The sequence below is a fragment of the Typha angustifolia genome, chromosome 15, assembly GCF_048772165.1.
Source record: "Typha angustifolia cultivar Huaian chromosome 15, ASM4877216v1, whole genome shotgun sequence".
NCBI classification, from domain to species: domain Eukaryota; kingdom Viridiplantae; phylum Streptophyta; class Magnoliopsida; order Poales; family Typhaceae; genus Typha; species Typha angustifolia.
In genome coordinates this window covers 14,358,586-14,378,294 of record NC_133253.1, presented here as the reverse complement: position 1 = coordinate 14,378,294, position 19,709 = coordinate 14,358,586, and the positions used below count along the sequence as shown (strand labels likewise).

Genomic DNA, 19,709 nt, shown 5'->3' with positions numbered 1-19,709 from the left:
ATGGCCCTATCCCTTGGATGCAAATCTGGGAACCAAATAAGACCTAATTTCGAGAAAGGTAGATTGCCAAATAAGTGGGGGGAGACCTTTATCACCCTTATCCCAAAGAAGGAGGCTCCTACTTCTGTCAAGGATTACCGACCAATATCATTGTGCAACACTGCTTATAAAGTCATCACCAAAATCCTTGTTGCGAGATTGAAGCCACTTCTGCGCAAACTCATCGGTCCGGAGCAGTTGGCATTCGTGGCAGGGAGATCCATTTAGGACAACACGCTAGCCGCTCAAGAACTAGCGCATTCCTTGGTGAACGACCGAGCGGAGGCTCCATTGATGATGGCGAAGATGGATATGGAGAAGGCCTATGATCGTCTATCGTGGGAGGCGGTGGCTTGGACACTCAAGGCTATGAACTTCCCTACAAAGTGGATTAACTGGATCTGTGCCTGCATTAAGTCGCCCAGATTTGGTATCTTAATTAACGGCTCTCTGACGGAGTGGATCATGCCCCACCGAGGGCTGTGGCAAGGCGACCCACTATCGCCGTACCTGTTCATAATCTGTTCACAAGTTCTATCATCTATCCTGAATGCAAAGGTGGAGGTAGGTCTATTGGAAGGCTACATGACGGACCAAGGGGATGTTACACACCTCCTTTATGCTGATGACTTGCTACTAGTGGCGAGAGCGACGAAAGAGAATGCAAAGGCGTTGGTGGATGCATTGGATCAATACTCCGGGATGACGAACCAGAAGGTGAATATAGAGAAGTCTGAACTGTACCTCCCTCCCTGGATTCATGAAGATGGTAGGAAGGACATTGGTGGTATTCTGCAACTCAAAGGGTAAGATGCCATTCATGTATCTTAGAGTAAAGATCTCGGGGTAGTGGATCACGGTGGTTGGGCAGCAGGAAGTGGTGGACAGGGTGAGGAGCAGACTTGTCGGATGGAAGCGGAATACTTTGTCGCTGGTTGGCCACATCACTTTGGTTCAAGCAACTCTTATGAGCATCCATTACTATTGGATGGGGTCCATGTGGATCCAAGACTCTATTCTTGAGAACATCATGCGAATAGTGAGGTCTTTTATATGGGGAAAAGGGGAGAATCGGCGAGGACTACACTTGCTTAGCTGGGATACTCTGATCAAACCCAAGGTTGAAGGAGGGATGGGGTTGCGGTGTCTACGTAGTGCGAAGAGGGCTCTATTGGGTAAACACGTACTGAGTGTCCTCCGCGGACGAGCAACGCCGTGGGTTAATATCCTCCGAAAAAAGTACGAGATGCTCAACCCATGGGAGGCCAGATCTGCCCCTAAGCACTTGTGGCTATGGAGAACATTGAGCCAAACTGCAGCCGAGCGTAAGGAAGGGTTTCGGAAGAGCATCGGCAATGGGCGCGGCACCGCAGTGTTAGATGAGGCTTGGGTGTCGTCGATCCCGCTTGGCCGGTAGCTTTGTCTAATGAATGTGAATAGTTTCATGAGCAGATCCCGGGTAGCTTCGCTGATGGCGAATGGAACGTGGGATGAGGTGAAGGTGCATGCTACATTCAGCAGGGATCTAGCGTTCGACGTGGCCACGTTGGAGGTAGGGGGTGCACAAATGGAGGACCTATGGGTATGGGCTCCAGCGACCAATGGGGAAGCAACAGCTAAGTCCATTTATAAATATTTGAGGGGGAGCGAGGGGCAGCATTGGGAGGGGTGGGCTGAGCTTTGGAAGCTGACCACGGCACCTCGCATCCGTGCATTTGTTTGGAAGCTGTGTTGGAACCGGGTCCCGATGAAAGCATATCTACATGGGCTCAATTGTGAGCCTAATGACCCATGCAGCATGTGTGGGCTTTTTCCAGAAGTGGCTACACACCTATTTTATACTTGCAGGTTTGCCAAAGAAGTGTGGGCCTACTGTGCTGAATTGGTTGAGTCAAGTAGAAAGCCAAGCTTTGTGATCGGTCCAGATTGGTTAGAGCAAAAATGGGAAACATATTCGAAATCTGATATTAGAATTAAGTCGATTATGGTGGCTATGATTTGGGGGATTTGGAAAGAACGCAATCTAAGAATTTTTCAAGGGAAGAGTGCAACGGCAAGGGTGGTGGCTAGTAAGGCTATTATGCTAGCTCAAGAATACTTCAAGGATAGGGAGGTTTTGGTGGAATTCAAAAAGAACACAGTTAAAGTTCAGTGGGAACGTCCTCTAGAGGGGTGGATTAAAATTAATGTTGATGGCTCTTGGAAGGCAGGTGAGTATTAGAGGGGGCTTTATAATTAGGGATGAGTTTGGTGACCTTTTGCGGGCAGCAACAGAGCCAATCATTGCCGATTTTGCCAGCTACAGTGAGGTATGGGCGCTGCAGGCAGGGTTAAGAGAAACATATAGGAGATGGGAGCAGGTGATTGTTGAAACGGAAGATACTGATGTCCTTCAAGAGGATTAGGTTCCTCAGGGAAGGGAGTAGAGCAGCCGATTGGTTAGCCAAACTAGGGAGACAGACAACCTTGAGGAGAGTATGGAATAGTTCAGATGTAGTTCCTCTAGAACTTAAAACTATATTATATTCTGATAGATTGGGCAAAGGAATAGCCCGGGATGTAAACCTTAGCTGAGTCCTTAGCTCTTATTAATAAAAAAAAAAGCTTTCTTCTGGTATGGACCAAAGTAACAATGTGATATCTTTTTCTTATAGATAGGGCGGACAAAGCTTAAGCGGTATGCTTGAAGCCGTACATAAACCAAGTCACTCACTGTGAATGGGAATCTTGGTATTGTTAGTTATAGAGTTGTTTCATCTTATGTTGGGCCGTTGAGAGGTGTAATTAATACAGAGGGAGTATCTCATCTTAGTCTCATAACTTTTATAGAGCATGTGGGCAATAGTAATGAAAAAGAGAGCAATATCAGAGGTGGCCATTCTTATATTGCTTGAAAGGGAGTCATGCCGATAGTGGAGCGATAGGCGGTATTATAGGACCATTCAACTCATGACAAGTAATATAGCCATTGCCAAGGTTGCTCCTTATAAAGCAGTTGAGATACTGCTATCAAGCAACGATTGAGGATTTTTATATGTCCGTTTGTTTGATGATGGTATGTCGAGCTCATGCGAAAAGTGGTACCCTAAAGGAAATTTATTTTGTCAAAACTAGCTAACAAACACTGAATCTAGATCGAACAAAATTGAATGTCGCATGTCGTAAAGTTTAGCTACATCGTGAATGTAAATTAGCCACATTGAGAGTAGTGTATGGGTGTAACAACACTAAAAAATGAGCATACTTTGAGAGCAAATCTATCATGACCAAGATGATGGAATTTTCTTGAGCCAGTGGTAGTAATGAAGTCTATGGCTACATCCCCAACATATGCTGGAATTTGGAGAAGACTAGCGGGCTTGGTTGAGATGGGCTTTGCGCATTTGACAAGAATCACAATTGAGCATTGTTATAAAAAAGCAACCATCTGCTTTGGTAGGGTGGATGCCGTAAGAGAGCAGCCTAAGCAAACTTAGTAGGCTGAGTGGTCCGCTAAATGTTATTGAAGGTTATCCCGCTACAGCAATGGGTTTAGAATTTTTGGGTCAAATCTTTCACTGTTTGCTAACCGCGTTAACCATTAAAAGCAAACTCAATTCTTTTCTCTCATCACACTTGATTTGAGCCCTAAAAACTCTCCTCTTGAGCATCTCCCTCCCTTGGTTTCTCTTGATCGACTCCCTCAACCAGTGGCAAGCAAGGTACCCCTCAAACCCTTTTCTTCTTCTCTTCCTTTCCTTTTCACTTTCCTCTATTTCTTAATTTCTTCCCTTTTCACTCTCGACAACCATCTTCCTATTGAGAGTGAAAGGCTATTGAGCAGCTTTTTCTTCTCTCTTTCTCCCTCTCACTATCAGCTTTCTTCTCTTTCTAGTTTCTTCACTGCTACAACAATTAACACTTAAAATCAAACAATAATTAACACTTAAGAGCAATAGGTAATTACAGCAAGCATGCTTTGTTTCCCAACTTTAATTTTCTTTCATAGTTTCACTGTTCTAATTCTTGATAATTGATTAATAAATAATGATTATTGACCTAATTAGTTTGCTGGAGAAAATCGACAGTGTTAGTTTTCTAATTAGTAAGTTAATAATAGTTTTCTTTAAATTCTTTCACTATTTTGACAAATTTGATGTATTAGTTTTCTAATTTGTAATTATTGTTAATATATTATGATAGAGGAATCAATTCTAATTAGTTTGTTAATTAGTTTGCTAGCGAAATTAATTAATATTATCTGTAATTCTTTTATTGTCTTGAATCTTGATTCGAACTTTGAAATATAGATATCTTTCAATGTTAATCTGATACGCTAGTTAGTTTGTGAATTAATCAATACTTGCTAATTAGTTTGTGAATTGCCTAATAACCTCTATTTTATATATATAGTACAGATAATCAGATATGACTATTAATTCCTCTCAAACAACGTCTATGGCTGGGTCTACATCATCTAAATATTTTATGCCTATTGGCCCCAATGATCCAGAGTAGAAATATGGTCCTAATAAAAATAATGCCAACAAAATGAAATGTAAATTCTGTGGGAAGATCACTAATTAAGAAATTAGTAGATTCAAAAGGCATATTAGTTATTTTTCTTATAAAGCATTTCATATACTGATAAAAATAGTTGATTAGTATAGCCCAATATATAAACCATCATCTATGTATGAGTTATGTGAGCCATTTTTGAAGAAGAAAGTGGCTAAAACAAATGATGATTTTGGAGAATCATAGGGTTACATAGAAAAAATGGCTACTCAATAAGGAAGAAACATTATGAATTTAAGTGTTAGTTGTGAGTTGAGAGTTTGTTTTTTACATTCTATTAGTTGCTCTAAAGACTTGCATACAAGTAAATACATCCATAATATTATTACTAATGATATCAAAGAAGTAGGACAGGAGAATATTCTCCAAGTTATGACTGATAATGTTGCTGCTAATTTAGCAACTATACGATTGCTAAAAGATAAATATTCTCGCATATAATGGGCATCTTGTGCCGTTAATTTATAAATTTAATGTTGGAGAAGATATCTAAAGAATGAAGGATTAAATATGCAATTGAACATGGGAGGAAAGTCACAGTACTCATTTATGAACATCATAAGATATTAAGTATGATTTGTCAATTTATATATAAAAAAAGAAAGATCGTGAGACCCGGGATAACAAGATTTTTTATTTCTTTTCTTACATTGCAGAGTCTTTAGAGAAAAAGAAAAATTAAGGCTTATATTAGCTTATGTTTACTTCTAATGAATATTATGCTTAAGGCTTATGTTAGCTTATGTTTATTTCTAATCAATTTTAGAGGCAAGTGTTGTTAATAGTTAAATTTTTCACTCCCTTGGTGAAGTTGCTTCGAATTTTTGATGGTGAAAGAAAGCCGCCAATGAGATTTATATATAATATGGGTTGAAAGATGCTAAAAAAAATTAAGAATATTTTTAGTAATATTGAGATTTATTCCAAGCTTTTTCTCGATGCTATTGATCACTACACAAATAGAAAACTTGATACATATCTTTATGTTGTTGCATATTATTTAAATCCATGCTACTTTTATAAAGATTATGATGAAACAGAGACTGATAGAAAGATAACCGATGGTGTACTTAGTGTTGTTGAGAACTTTTACTCTATATCCGTCAATTCAAATACATATTACAAATGTAGAGATTAAAGCATATAAAAATGTTACTGAAAATTTTAGAAGACTACTAGCAAAATTAGCAAAAGAAGTTAATAATGATAAATTAAACTCAGGTATATTAATATTTTAACATATGTAATAAAATATATGTCTTTTAGTCTTATGTATGTTAGTACGTTAATAATAAGTTACTTTCTAATTTTTATGATTATTAGCTCATTGATGGAGCCTATATAGAGCTGGTGCCTCTTACTTAAAAAATATGACAATTAAGATTCTTAAGTTGACATGTAGCTCATTAGGATGTAAAAGAAATTGGAGCTTATTTGAATAGGTAATGTATCATTGTATTAATTGAGTTGTCAATTCTAAATTCTAACTAATAAATTTTATTACCATAATACTCATATTAATTTGGTCTTTGCTTTCAGATTTATTCAATGAAAGAAATAGATTAAAAGTGAAAAGATTGAACGACTTATTTTATGTATAATTTAATGCAAGAATAAAAGATTAAAAGATAGCAAAAAAAGAAGGATCATACGACTTCAAAAGAGAGGAATAATGCATTATTGATTAGATAATAATTATCAAGAGGTTTTCCTATGTGAAGGGTTAACTTGGGAGATAGTGATAGAAGCATCAGGGGCAGAAGAATTTTTAACATCAAGGAGGAGCACTAGAGTTGCCCAAGCTACTACTACTAGAACTCCTTCCATTTCTCTAGATGAGCAATTAATTCAGTTGGGAGAGAAAATAGATAATGATAATGATGTTGAGCTAGAGCTTAATAATGATTCAGATAATAATATGATGACAAATGAAGCTCCCCTAAAAAATTTGAAGAAGACTAGAAGTTTAGAAGATGACTCTTTTTACTTTTCTAGATCAATGATTATGAACTTGTTATGAATTTAAAATTCTTGAATATTTGATTATGTTATTTATTTTAGATATTTGGTTGTGATTCTTGTTAATTTGTTATAAATTTGATAATTTTGAATATTTGATTATGTTATTTGTTTTGGACATTTAGTTGTGATTCTTGTGAACTTATTATGGTTGTTAACTGTGAATTATGATTATGTTATTTAATATTTTAGTGTAGTGCATCATTACAAATTCTACATATACTATATTATTATTAAAATATAAAATATATCATATATAATTTTTTTTAATTATTTATATAAAATGATAGATCGTGTTGTGACCTGCTTTTCGTCTTAGCGCTAGACAGTGAAGTGGCCGCCTGCCACCCGTAGTCACCTTTCAAAATATTGTTGCTGAGCATCATGGTACAAATTGGCCTATGCACAATTTTGAATACTTGTTTGTATATATGAAAGACTCCTTCATGACCAACTAGGGGGTAGTCATGAAAATATCGAATGATGCTCGAGTGAATTTGTGTATCAGCCATACAACACATAGGGAGGCTTATTGAGATCAAACAATAAGGAGTGACTCAAGTTCGTCGTTACCTTGTTGGTGGAATATACCTTGCATAGATCTTCAAAGAATAGGGAAGGTTGATGCTATAAATGAAGCTAATTTTACTGGATCTGATTTATGTAAGAGCACATCCACTACTCATTTTCCATCCTCCGTTTATATACTAATTCATAATTGTAACCATTGAATTTGGGCACCCATTGTTGTTGTGTCAAAGTATGCACTTCCTAGTTGATGAATTAAGGTAACCTTTGCTGCTCCTTGCATATTGAAGTATCAACTGATAAGGTAGGGTTGCACTTTGTAATGGCATGAATGATTGCTAGCATCTTTTGCTCATAAGTTGATATTTGTTGTGAACGCTGAGATAGTGCCTTGCTCAAGTAGGTGATTGAGCATCCCTTTTGCATCAAAATTGTCCTAACACAAAATCTTCTTCCCCCTCTTCTTGTCGAGAAATATTGTGCAATTCATACTCTCTAATTGGGTTGTTTCGGTCGATTCCACCAAAAATGTACAAATTGGCTTCCAGCTGATTTGAAAACTAACCCAAAACTTGTAAATTAGTTGATTTCAAGGTAAGATCCGGGTTGACTAAAACTGGAAACCTTGGTATATGCTATAGCCAAAATAAGCTTGCAAACAAAATTATACGATAATCTTACCTGCCAAGTAGTATTGTTTAATCTAATGTTTATAAACTTAATTTAGCATAAGTGACGAAAACAAGATACCTATATTGATCGATAGAAAAGTGAAAGTAAGGTTTTCTGCTCTTCTCTTTGCATTTTCATTATTTGTGAGCATTGGTGTAGATTAGAGTAATCAAAAGATATGTGAATTGCCTCATTTTAGTTGATCTTCTTATAAAAATAACCCTCAATTAAGTCATTTAACAATGGGAGTCTAAGAACTCTTATTAGGGTTTGATTTGACATTTTATCCAGTTGTTTACTTATGGATGTCAACTAGCACACTGCTCTTCTTCTTTAGATAATCTACAATCTATGGAGTTTTGTTATAAATTAGATCTGGACCAATCTGGACATAAGAAAACTATGAAATTTTTTATGGTGGTAGCCTCATGAGTTATGGATCTAAAGGTTTTGGTTTCACACAAATTAAAAGTCAAGATTAAAACGAAGTAAAATGATAAATATCCAACGTTGCAGTAGTTGTTGAAGGATAGTGAATGGTCCAGGGTAGTGGTGGATGAACGTAAAGTAGGGTGACTGTTGAAGGAAGATGGTGGTCAGGATTTGAAAAATCAAAATGTTTCTATGATTATGATCTACTTTTAAAAAGATAAAAACGATCTAAGGACTATGGTAAAAGATAAAAATGAAATAATAAAAATAACTTAACTCAATTCTCATTCCATAATCGATTAATAATCAACACATGTTCACTCTATATATGAGTAAAACTCCTACTGAATTAGATCTACATGCGGAGTATTCGATTTATTTAAAATTCAAAACAATAACATAAATCTAACTAACTCAATTTAACTCAACAAACCAGACTGACTTAACCCATGTGATCAGATTATAATAATCTTCTACTCTTCCAACCACCTTGTCCTCAAAGTGTCCATGGTGGTTTCCATACCTTTCATCACTCGTGAAATGCATGTCTTCAATCTTTGTGTGGGGTCTCGTTTGCCATATAGATAGGCCCATGGTGGGTTCTGCTCTAGAGCCTACTTATTCGAGCCATAGTCTGTCCTAGCTACGGGTGGTTTGGACCAAGTCCTAGCCATAGGTGGTTAGAGCCAAGGTTTTAGCACATGCAGTTTAGGCCATGGTCAGGTGTAGAAGATCCAAGAACGTCACTGGTCATGATTGTTTGGGCTGATAGGGCCTAGATCGCCGTTGTTGGAAAGCTAGAATTTTTGGGGATGCTCTAATGTTGCTAGGGGATGCTCTAATGTTGTTTGGGCTTTTACCGGGAGTGGGGAAGACAACATCACGACCGTTGCTACGGGATGCTCTAATGTTGATAGAATGGAAGGTGCTCTACTGCAATCGGAGGAGGGATGGTTGATGTGGTTTTGATGGTATCCATGATTTCACCATTATTAGTGCTTGAAGGTGGAAGTAGCGCCAGTTCCATAGTGGCTGGCAACGCGAGGTGGTCGTGATAAATTAGGATGGCTATTGCCAAGGCTTGAATAGCCTTTTCCATCCGCTCGGCGCTCTTCTCAATAGATTTAGTGATCGCGTTAGAAAATTCTTTAAAAAGTGCCTTTGCCCACGTTGATAGCTTGTCATCGATGGTTGCAAGTGATGATGGCGTCAAAGAAGACCTAGTCAGTAGGGAGATGAGTTCTTGGTCCTCCTTGGCAGCGATCTCCCTCTAATACTAATGTTATGAATTAGATCTGGATTGATCTGAATGTAAGAAAATTATGGGAATTTTGTGGTAGTAGTCTCATGAGTTACAGATCTAATGGTTTTGGTTTCATATAAATTGGAAGTCGAGATGAAAAGATAAAAATAAAAGAGTGGAGTAAGATCAGAATGGGGCAGAACGATAAATATCTAACATTACGACGGTTGTCGGAGGATGTGGACGGTCAAGGGTGGTGGTTGTTGGAGGAAGATGGTAGCTAGGATTTGAAAGATCAAAAGCTTCTATGGTTACGATCTACTTTTAAAAAGATAAAGATGATCTAATGATTACGGTAAAAGATAAAAATAAGATAATAAAAATAACTTAATTCAATTTTCATTCCACAATAGATTAATAATCAACACATGTTCACTCTATTTATAGGAGTAAAAATCCTAGCAAATCAGATCTATATAAGGATTATCCAATTTATTTAAAATTTAAAATAATAAAATAAATCTAACTAAGTAACTCAATTTGACTCCACTTGACTCTCCTAGTCAAATAAACTCCTTGTTCTTTTCTCCCTCGCCTAGTCCCACTCACTCACTCCACCCACTCCCACTTACTGCAAACTTAAGAGCATGAATTAATGAATATTACCTAAGAATTCAAAAATGTTGAGAGGCTTCCTCAATCTCTTTAGGTATTACTGTTTCTTTATGGAGGGCTACAGAAAATCTCTACACCCTTGAGATCACTCCTATGCAAGTTTAGATGAATGGCGATAGCCTATTTGGCCTTCAACTTATTAAAGACAATATTGATGTCTGTGTCAATCCTTGCCCTACTAGACTTCACCAAGTCCTTCATCATCGAGTGTAATTTTACATATCTCACTGGTGTGATACAAGTGACAAGTGAGAAAATATGAATGGAGAAGATCGAGTATGGCTATCGATAAGTGTTGTCAAAAGTTGCATGGGCCCCAATTTCAGCTTTTCAAAATATTAAATTCAAGTTAGCATGCAAATATTTAAGACAATTTTGCAATCTGTAATAAATGAATTTATGAGCTCTATTACCCCATTAGTTCCCTATTATTTAATAATGCAAGGTATTACTTCATATACATGTCATTAAGCGTTATATAATATTATAACTTGAATAAGCTATCTCGCATCCAAGCAGACTATAATTTGTACACGACAATGATGAACAACATTACCATAAATCGAGTTAGCATGACTATAATTTGTAACACGACAATGATAAACAACATTACCACTTGGAATGCTTTACATCGTGTTGTAGCAATGTAGGCATGCTATGCAAATGTTAAAGATGCGACTCTCAAGTGGGGCTATAAATAATAATATCATAAAAAAATACCAACTCATATTGATGAAGATATTGTTGGAAAATGTCTTTCATCTGTCCTTGGAAGGTGGTCACAAAATCAGTCAACCTGAAGGGTATGACCAGAAATTAATAGTAGTTGTCATGCGCAAGAAACATGATTTCATAGACATCTATTGAGTGGATGGATTTGTTGGTTTTTAAATCAGAGATCTAACTTTAAAACGATAGGTCACTTTCACAAATTTGTTGAGCAACTCCTCAATCATTAGCATAGGGTACCATTCCTAGATAGTGATAACATTCAACCTGATAATCAACACAAAATCGCAATGTTCTACATTTTTTATGTACCAAAAGGATAGAGAAGAGTATGTTTTCTGACTTAGGTGAATAATGCCATTGGCTAGCATCTCAATCACTATGTGATCTCTTCCTTTTAGAGTGAAGGCGACAATATGGTCGAACATTAACTAGCCCTAGTCTCGTTATAATCTTGATCCGACGGTCATGGATTCTTTCAACTAGAACATCATGAGGATATTCAAATAGAGAAGTAAATTCTTGTAAAAGAGTAACTAAGTCTGCTGAAAAATTAGTTAAGGGATTGATAAAAGGAGAGGCAATTAGCTGCATGAGGATCTCATGATTGCCGTTGTTAGGTAGGCCAAATAGTAGCTACAAGGATATAGTGAAATCTAATAATTGTCTGACAAGGTGCACCTAATTAGCATAGTTGTGAAAATCTATTGTGACGTTGTTGAAATCAAAGTTGATTTACCTCTAACAGTTTTGACACATCCCCAATCACCACATCAAATCCTATGGATGACTCCATGTTTAATATTTGACACTTTTCTTATTTAGAAAATTGTATGTTGCATTGTTAATGAGAACGGGGTTTGTTGGCACTTGAGGAATCCTTTAATACATATGGTGCATGAAGTTGTAACCCTTGAATATGTATAAAGAGATATCTCAGTGACAAGCTCTTGTTCTTATCAACAGGGTTATCATCCACCTCGTCCACTATCTTTGGATGTTCCATGAACATAACTATGGTTGGCTTGGTGCATTTGTGTCTTGAAGCAAACTTTTCATCGCAATAGAAGCAAAATACTTCTTAAGTGATGATCCTCCACTTGAGCAGCCTTCAAGTGGCAGATAAGTGGAGTTGGTTGTCCACCATTGGTTATAGATGCCATTAAAGGAGGTCGTGCCCCATCAGTAGCCGATATTGCAATCACAGGTAAGTCTTAGGTGGCTAGAGAGTTCCTCTGTCCAAGGGCTACCATGGTTATCGTCCATATGGACGCAATTACTAGATTTTCTCCTCCATCACTTGGTTTGTAGCAAATGCCGACCCAATGAAAGGGATTTGTTATGAACTAAATCTGGACTGATCTTCCTCTCCTACATCACAATTTTCTTATCGATCTGGCCGATTTTGACCTTCCTCTATTGTTTTATTTACATATTTTCATTCCAATCTTCGATTCATATGAAAAAAGAGCTATTAGAACCCTAACTTACAAGCGGTCCTAACTTCCACCATAGGTGGAGAAGATGACCTTGCCGTCACTACTACAGGTGGCTCCGATATGGCACGACATCTGTGAGGGTCTGCAAGGCTTGTGGGGGTCTCCATAGTGGTTAGAGGAGGGGTTGAGGCTACAGTTTGGCCTTGCTTGTCCCCTCCCTCACGGCTTGAATTATTCTCGCCATGGGGACTAGTTTCTGAGATAGCCAGTGGAACTAGCGGTGCCAGTCAGTGGAGGGCAGCTAGTAGGACCTCTACCAAGACTTAAATCGAGTCCTCGAGGGATGTTTGAATATCTTTTTAAGTTCTCCTTCAATTTAGTAGAAAAATATTTAATGTCGTCTTCGCCCACATTGGTGGCTTGTCGTTGGTCGTTGCTGGTGGTGGAGGGGATGCCGGAGAAACTCCAATGCAAATAGGGATGAGTTTTTGATCCTTCCTTATTCATCTCGGATTGTGTGATAACTATTGTTCGAAGAATGTCAATTACGTTACTAATGTTATGAACCAAATCTAGACTGATATGGATGTAAGAAAATTGTGACAATTTTGTGGTGATAGTTTTATGAGTTAGAGTTCTAATAGCTTTCATTTCACAAAAATTAGAGGCCTGGATGAAAAGATATTAATAAAATAGTAGAGAAATGTCAAAATAGAGCAAATTGGTAAATATTCAACACCCCTAGATAACACCAATACAACTCTGCCGTAAGGTAGAGTTGGGTGGGGTTTAGGATTGGCCGCAGAGAGCAAATATGGAAAGATGGTTGTTGATTAGGCTATTGAAGCTGTTGACGACCAGGGTTAGAGAGAATGGTTGAAAGAAGAGAGAGAGACAGAAGGAAATAATTCATTCTATATCATGCCTCGCCTCTTTTGTTACTATATCTATATATAGTGAGAGCTAGAGAGAGAGAGAGACAATTATTTGGGAATCAAAGCAAAGAGTTATGTTGAACTAAAACTCACGCAATCGACTTGGGCTAGTCAAAACAACTCAGTTGAGCTAACTAATTTAACCGGCTGACAATTAAATTAAGGTTAACTAGAATGCATAAAAAGATAAGGTGCGTTTATCACTTAGTGATATCCCTGAGTGATCGTAATCGAATTGGCAATTAAGAAAAGACATAAGCATCATCTTAAGGGTGATCTCTTATTGATGTGAATCTAAGAACGAGCGTAGGCCTAAGAAAGAGTCATATCACACTTATGGAGGACAAGAGGTTCCACGTAATAAAATATTTGTTACTTGACTGTTAGTACTCATGCCTTATTGTTCATGTCTGATTTTTTTCTTTTTGTGTCGTATATTATTCATGTATTTCAAATACTGAATTTCAAGGTCATGCTTTATGAATTATGATTTTTATTTCGTATTATATCTATACAGAGTAAGTTCACCCACCAAGCTAATTTATTAGCTCATAAAAGTCTTCTAATATTTTTAGATGATGATCAATGTGGCAAATGAATGTAGCGCACCAAGTACTCTTTTAACCTCTACTTAGGACTTTGTTTTTTACTTTGTTGCCTATTGTTTTAGAGCTATACCAGAAGGCATTGCTCGTCTAGTATCGAACTTCTTTCTTACATGAGTTGTTGACAAATATATATTTAATTCTTTTATATTTTGGATTGAGAACTTAATGTTAAAACTTCTTGTATCTCAAGTTCTAATGAAGTACATGACCGGCCATAATTTCAAATTCAGGCTGTGAATTATGCCATCAGAAGCAGAGACTGAACATGCTTTTATTATGACTTGCTAGAAAATACATAAGAAAGCATGAAAACAGACCTCATAGCAATCAAACCTCTTAATATTAAATTCCGATAAAGAAATTGAAAAAAGTATTTCATATTAATCACTTCTACTTAATAACTATCCTAGTGAAACAATCCACGCAATGATTCTTCCTGGTCTTCATAATCATTTCCTCTTTTGCAGCTAAGATGCGACTCAAAATTGAATCCTTTGTTTCCAAACCATACGTAGATAACTAGATTAGGGTTCTTACTATGCTAACTAGATTAGGGCTTCCTCGTGGTAAATTTTTTTATCTAACCAACTCCTTCAACCTCTCTGACACCCTTGAAGCCTCCAAGCCAATTCTAGAGCTAAGGGCCTGCAAAGAAAAGAGGAAACAAAATATTACAACTAGTCCTTCTGGAATCCATATTTGATGATATAATTGACATGCAATCAAATAAATTCGAACTTCGCTTGCTGGTCTATTCTCAAGACCTACCTCATATGGATGATAAAGAACTACTGAAGGTATATAGTAAAGAAGAAACAAATTTAACGTGAATACCTGAGAGTGGATAGTGTGAAATATTTTATCGCCGACGACGGAGAAGCTCGCGCTAACAACTTCTGCGCCTTCTTCCTCGAGAACGGCAATCACCTCATGGAACATGAACCTCTTGTCAGTGCTACTTATCAGAACCACCTCCAAATTGGTTTCTTGATGTCGTACTTCGATCATGGGCAATTTAGTTCCTATCATCATCCCACTGCTAATATCGTTGCTAATTCCTCTGATGCTTGCTCCTAATTCCCTCTTCTGCTTCAACTTTTCGATCCTTTCTTTCAGCTTCTTGATGTAGGATGCAGCTTCCTCCAAGAAATCTTGTTGTGTTAATACATCCTAATAAGGGAAAAAAAAGGAAGATGAATCATTAGATTGTAGAAGTTTCTATTATAGAGAACTGCTCATAAAATACAACAATTTGCATATAATTAAGTAGCTATATACTACCAAAATTTGATTGCTTGACAGATTAATGTTTTTCATTATAGTTTGTTTTCAAAACATATACCAAGAGATCTTCTAGTTAGTAATATATATATATATATATATATATATATATATATATATATATATATATATATATATATATATCAATGTAAGTTTCTTCCTAATTAAACAACAACACCATTATTAATGAATTACAGATTGTATTTATTGAACAACTAAGTATATTATCACATGAATGATATATCTAATTGTGTGGCCACTATCACACACTAGTTATCAACTTTAAAGGGCTGCCAGCTTCTTGGCTTTTCTGATTATCCTTGCTCTCTCCACTAGCTCACAAGGAATCTAATGTCATGCAAGATAATGAAAAGTGAAAAGTGACTCCTTTTCTATGTTTATGGAGTGGGCATGAAAGTGATTCCCTGAAATGAACCCTCCAATGAAGTTGGAATTGGATTCCTACGTAGAATTTGCAGTTAGCATGAGGTTGAACTAAAACCTTATTCCTCTTTTAACCTTTCACACACAGATCAATTTTAAGAAGATAGTGAGTTTTATTTATTTATTTGTTTTTTTGTTTTATTTTTTTAAGCAAACTGGGGATATATATCAGAAAATGTATCCAACTGGTTGAGGTTGTACTTAGGAAAGTAGCAATCCTGTATATGTTCATAAGTAAAACCGATGAACTAGTTAGCTATTTATACTAATATGAATTATTAAAGTCGTCCTCTTGTACATCACATCTACGTGGACCAAAGTAGTTGCCTCAATCTTTTTTTTTTTAATTGAAATAAACAATTTCCAACTTCTTATCAATAAAATACTGATAATATATGTTTACCTATAAGTTAACAAAATAAAATACTAATATTATCAACGATTTATATATATAAAAGGTTGAATTTATTTAACTAAGTTTGCCTTAATTTTACTTTTTTTTGTTGCCGCAAATAAAACACCGATAAATTAAGCATCTTATTGACATCTATAATTAAACAGGATCCTCTTGATATTAAGCTTTGAGGGTGATATATATCAGTTGAAAGCAAATGGAAGTGAGCTAATTTGGTAAAAGGAAACTCTTTCTAAAACGTTACTTTTTTACCAGACTTTAATTTGATGGCAATCCACATGGGATGTTGCTTAAATTAAATAGTACTCAAAGCTGATAAATAGCACGAGGGGATTTTAATTAATTTATTAGTAAATGCCGAAAGAGTCCAAGCAGTCAAGTCTATAGCCCGCCATGAATCTTCGCAAAATATATTTTGGACCTTATGATAATATTAAATAATGGTCGCCAGACCTAACCGTGAATAAACTTGGTTAACAAGTGGCAACAAAATAATAACATATATTAAGTATATATAAATTAAGTCCCCAAACATGTACTCACATATTTTGACAGGGGCTTTTACAATATAATTATATTTGTACACTCTAATATAATATACACTTAAATTTATATAAAATTTTAAGAAACTAAATTCAAAAGGCTTCAGAGTTTGACTAATTTATTATCATGGAAAAAATATTATCATTGTATTGTAGTTTCTAAATTATTTATCAAAGGGGTACTGTTGTTGATTACCACGTTAGCAAATAAGAGTCAAGATGAATTGCTGGTCAAAATCATAAAAGAGAGTAGCTTTTGAATAAAACATTTTACTGTCCTAAAACAAAAGTTATCTTGAGTTGACAGGACCAATTTTGTAATAAAGCACGGGTTTCTCCGTAAGTGACTTGCTTAAAGTAAAAAAACAAAGAAAATAGAAGACTTTGTCGTTTAATACTTTAAAAACTACAGTAGAGCGGTAATAAGTTTTGGCAATATTTTCCCTTGGTAATGAAGTTATGACCACCTTGGATTTGGATAATTAATCAATGGATTCAAATTAAACAAGAGATATCCACAACTCTATCAACAAAATCTTGGGATTTTGTGGGCTTGCAAGAGCATCAACGCAGTAAGACGAAATAAGCAAAAAGGATTAATTAGGTACGTACCTTTGAGGAAGTGTAGTGATCCTTTGGGATGAGGGAGGAGAGCTTGAGGCAGAGGCTCTTCATGTGTATCCTCCTGTTCTTCTCCACTGTCTTCCTCTCCACTTTTGCACACCCACCACCACCATTTCTGGAGCTCTTCATATCTCCCAGTAAGCTCACAAAACTAATCAACCACCCACTTCTCGAAGGGATTAAGACGGACCCCAAAGAGGAAAGAGGAGCTCAGTATTCCTCAGACTATCAAAAGATAGGAGGCAAAGAAAAGGAGGAGAGAATTCCTTCTTCTTCTTCTTCTTCTTCTTTTCTTCTTCTTCTACTTCTACTTCTTATTGTGGGGGATTTAATCTTCGGTGGATTATGAGATGAGTTTATAAAGGAGAGTCTGAGGAGCCGTGTTTTCGTGTGGCGGCCCACTCGACGGGGTCCGTACGCGGCTAGGAGGAGTCCTTTAAAGCCAGGACGGACCGTTGAGTTGACGGACCTTATTGTGGTCAGTCACCAAGGCACAAGTGTATATCAATAGTATTCAGCCATAGTATTGGACGGCAGACATTACCAAACAAATTAAAATAAATAATTTTAAAAAAATTCGTTATCTGCTTCAAGTTTAAGCACCTGTCTTTCTCTATATAGTTTATACTAAACTAGCGTCCATGCTTTCCACCCTAACTAAAAAATAATTAAACTATTCATATCATCTGACTATATTTCTGTGAGAATAATTGAAGGCTTCTTCTTTACGTTTTAATTAATAGTTGACTTTGTGGATTTTAACATATGGAAAAAAAATATATATATGGCTCAAAAGATATTTAAACATTTTAAAGAAATTTATTAATAAAAAATTTATTAAAAACACAATCTTTTTATCATTCATCCCTAGATTTCGAAAACACCGTGATGTTAGTTTTCCTATTAAATATAGATTTTTTAAAAATTAACTATAAATACAAAAATAACATTAATTAAAGAATTAAAAAGAAACCAGAGTTCTGCCAGCTGCTTGTAGTTAACTGAGCATATTATTAAAGTATTAAAAGCTAAATAAAGTGTGAATGACAGTGAAAATGATAAGATTCCTGGTGTTTTTTTTATATTTTTTCTAAATTTTAATATAACATTTGTCTACCTTATCTTATCTTGTCATTTCATTTGATTATTACAACTGTTGCTATTAGGATTGGATCAGTGAGTAAGTGATTCTTGGTTCACAATTAATCACGTGCGATTCTACCCATCCGATTATCCGAAGCCCCACGAAACTTCGCTCTCTTCATGGGTTTCTCTTGGAATATAGCGTCACATGGGCCGTGGTCCACCAAATAATTTTTTATATGTTTCATTTTCACCCAAGAAAAAGAGACGTTTACACATTTGTCCTTGGAGTTTTCTTTTTTCCTATTGTAATTAGAAGAGAGCCACAAGATACGGATCATCAGTAGAGATGACAACGAACAGTCCCGAGTGAAAAGAGTATTAGCAGCTCCTTCTTGGTATTTTGTTTCATTCTTCTTTTGGCACTTGTAATACAACACTTTGATACTGACGATCTAGTTCTTTCATAATCAGGAGCGTCAGTAGAGGACTACCATATCAGGAGCATCAGTAGAGATGATAACAAGTATCTCCGAGTAAAAGAGTGTTAGCAGCTCATTCTTGGTATTCTGTTTCCTTCTTCTTTTGACAATTCTAATACGACACTTTAATAATGACGCTTTGATTCTTTCATAATCAGGGGGCGTCAGTAGAGATGATAATAAATAGCTCTGAGTGAAAGAGTATTAGCAGCTCCTTCTTAGTATTTTGTTTCGTTCTTCTTTCGGCACTTTGATAATGATGATTTAATTCTTTCATAATCTCTCCTTATTTCTCTTCTTCTTCTCGCTGTAATTCAAGAGCGCGTCAAGGGTGAATAATTGGTCCTATAAAAAACATACCATATTAAGACAACTCCGAGTACTCAACACCAACTTATGAGGGCTCTACTTTTAAGTCTCTACCTAACTCCACGTCAAAGATTTGAATTCTAACCTTTTGGCTTGGGCAGGGAAATAATTTATACGAGTAAAAAATTGTTACCTCAAATTTTTTTTTAAAATGCCAAAAATGCCTTCGATTTATAAAGGAGTGGATAGTCTAAAGTGAGAGGATGGACAATAGAAATCCTTGTATATAAATTATGAAAAAAAGTGAAGACTTTTTTTATCAAAAAGTTTAATTATAAATTTTGAGGTCCAACCAAGGAACAAGGGCAAATCGGTAATATTTAATCATACTTTAAGTATTTATGTTATGGTATTTTTTGGCGCCAAACTATTTATATTACCGATCAAACTATTAATATTATTATCAAATCAGATTATTATTTATGAGGAGATAATTAAGTTTTTTATGATCTCATTAATGGTTTACTAATAATTACGACTTAATTGCAACTATGTATGCCAAGCCTCTCCTTTAGTTTTGACTTTTAATATATGGAGACAAAAATGAATGGCTCAAAAGATATTTAAACATTTCTAAAAGTATTAGAAAATCT

General features: G+C 35.9%; 1 protein-coding gene across 1 annotated transcript; it reads right to left on the bottom strand.

Annotated features, from left to right (window-relative positions):
* Positions 1-14,125: 14,125 nt before the first annotated feature.
* LOC140779692 (transcription factor bHLH162-like) lies at positions 14,126-17,530 on the bottom strand. The gene is made up of 3 exons (XM_073124905.1): positions 17,171-17,530; positions 14,711-15,046; positions 14,126-14,521 (listed from the first exon to the last, which is right to left on the bottom strand). The coding sequence occupies exons 1-3, from the start codon at positions 17,309-17,311 to the stop codon at positions 14,453-14,455; spliced, it is 546 nt and encodes a 181-aa protein (XP_072981006.1). The 5' UTR covers positions 17,312-17,530; the 3' UTR covers positions 14,126-14,452.
* Between the last annotated feature and the right edge of the window lie 2,179 nt (positions 17,531-19,709).

Excerpts from the sequence above, each read along its gene's own strand:
- LOC140779692 (XM_073124905.1), bottom strand. The coding sequence starts at position 17,311 with ATGAAGAGCTCCAGAAATGGTGGTGGTGGGTGTGCAAAAGTGGAGAGG. Across the intron at positions 15,047-17,170 it reads ATCACTACACTTCCTCAAAG|GATGTATTAACACAACAAGA; the intron begins GTACGTACCTAA and ends TTCCCTTATTAG. Across the intron at positions 14,522-14,710 it reads TTCACACTATCCACTCTCAG|GCCCTTAGCTCTAGAATTGG; the intron begins GTATTCACGTTA and ends TTTTCTTTGCAG.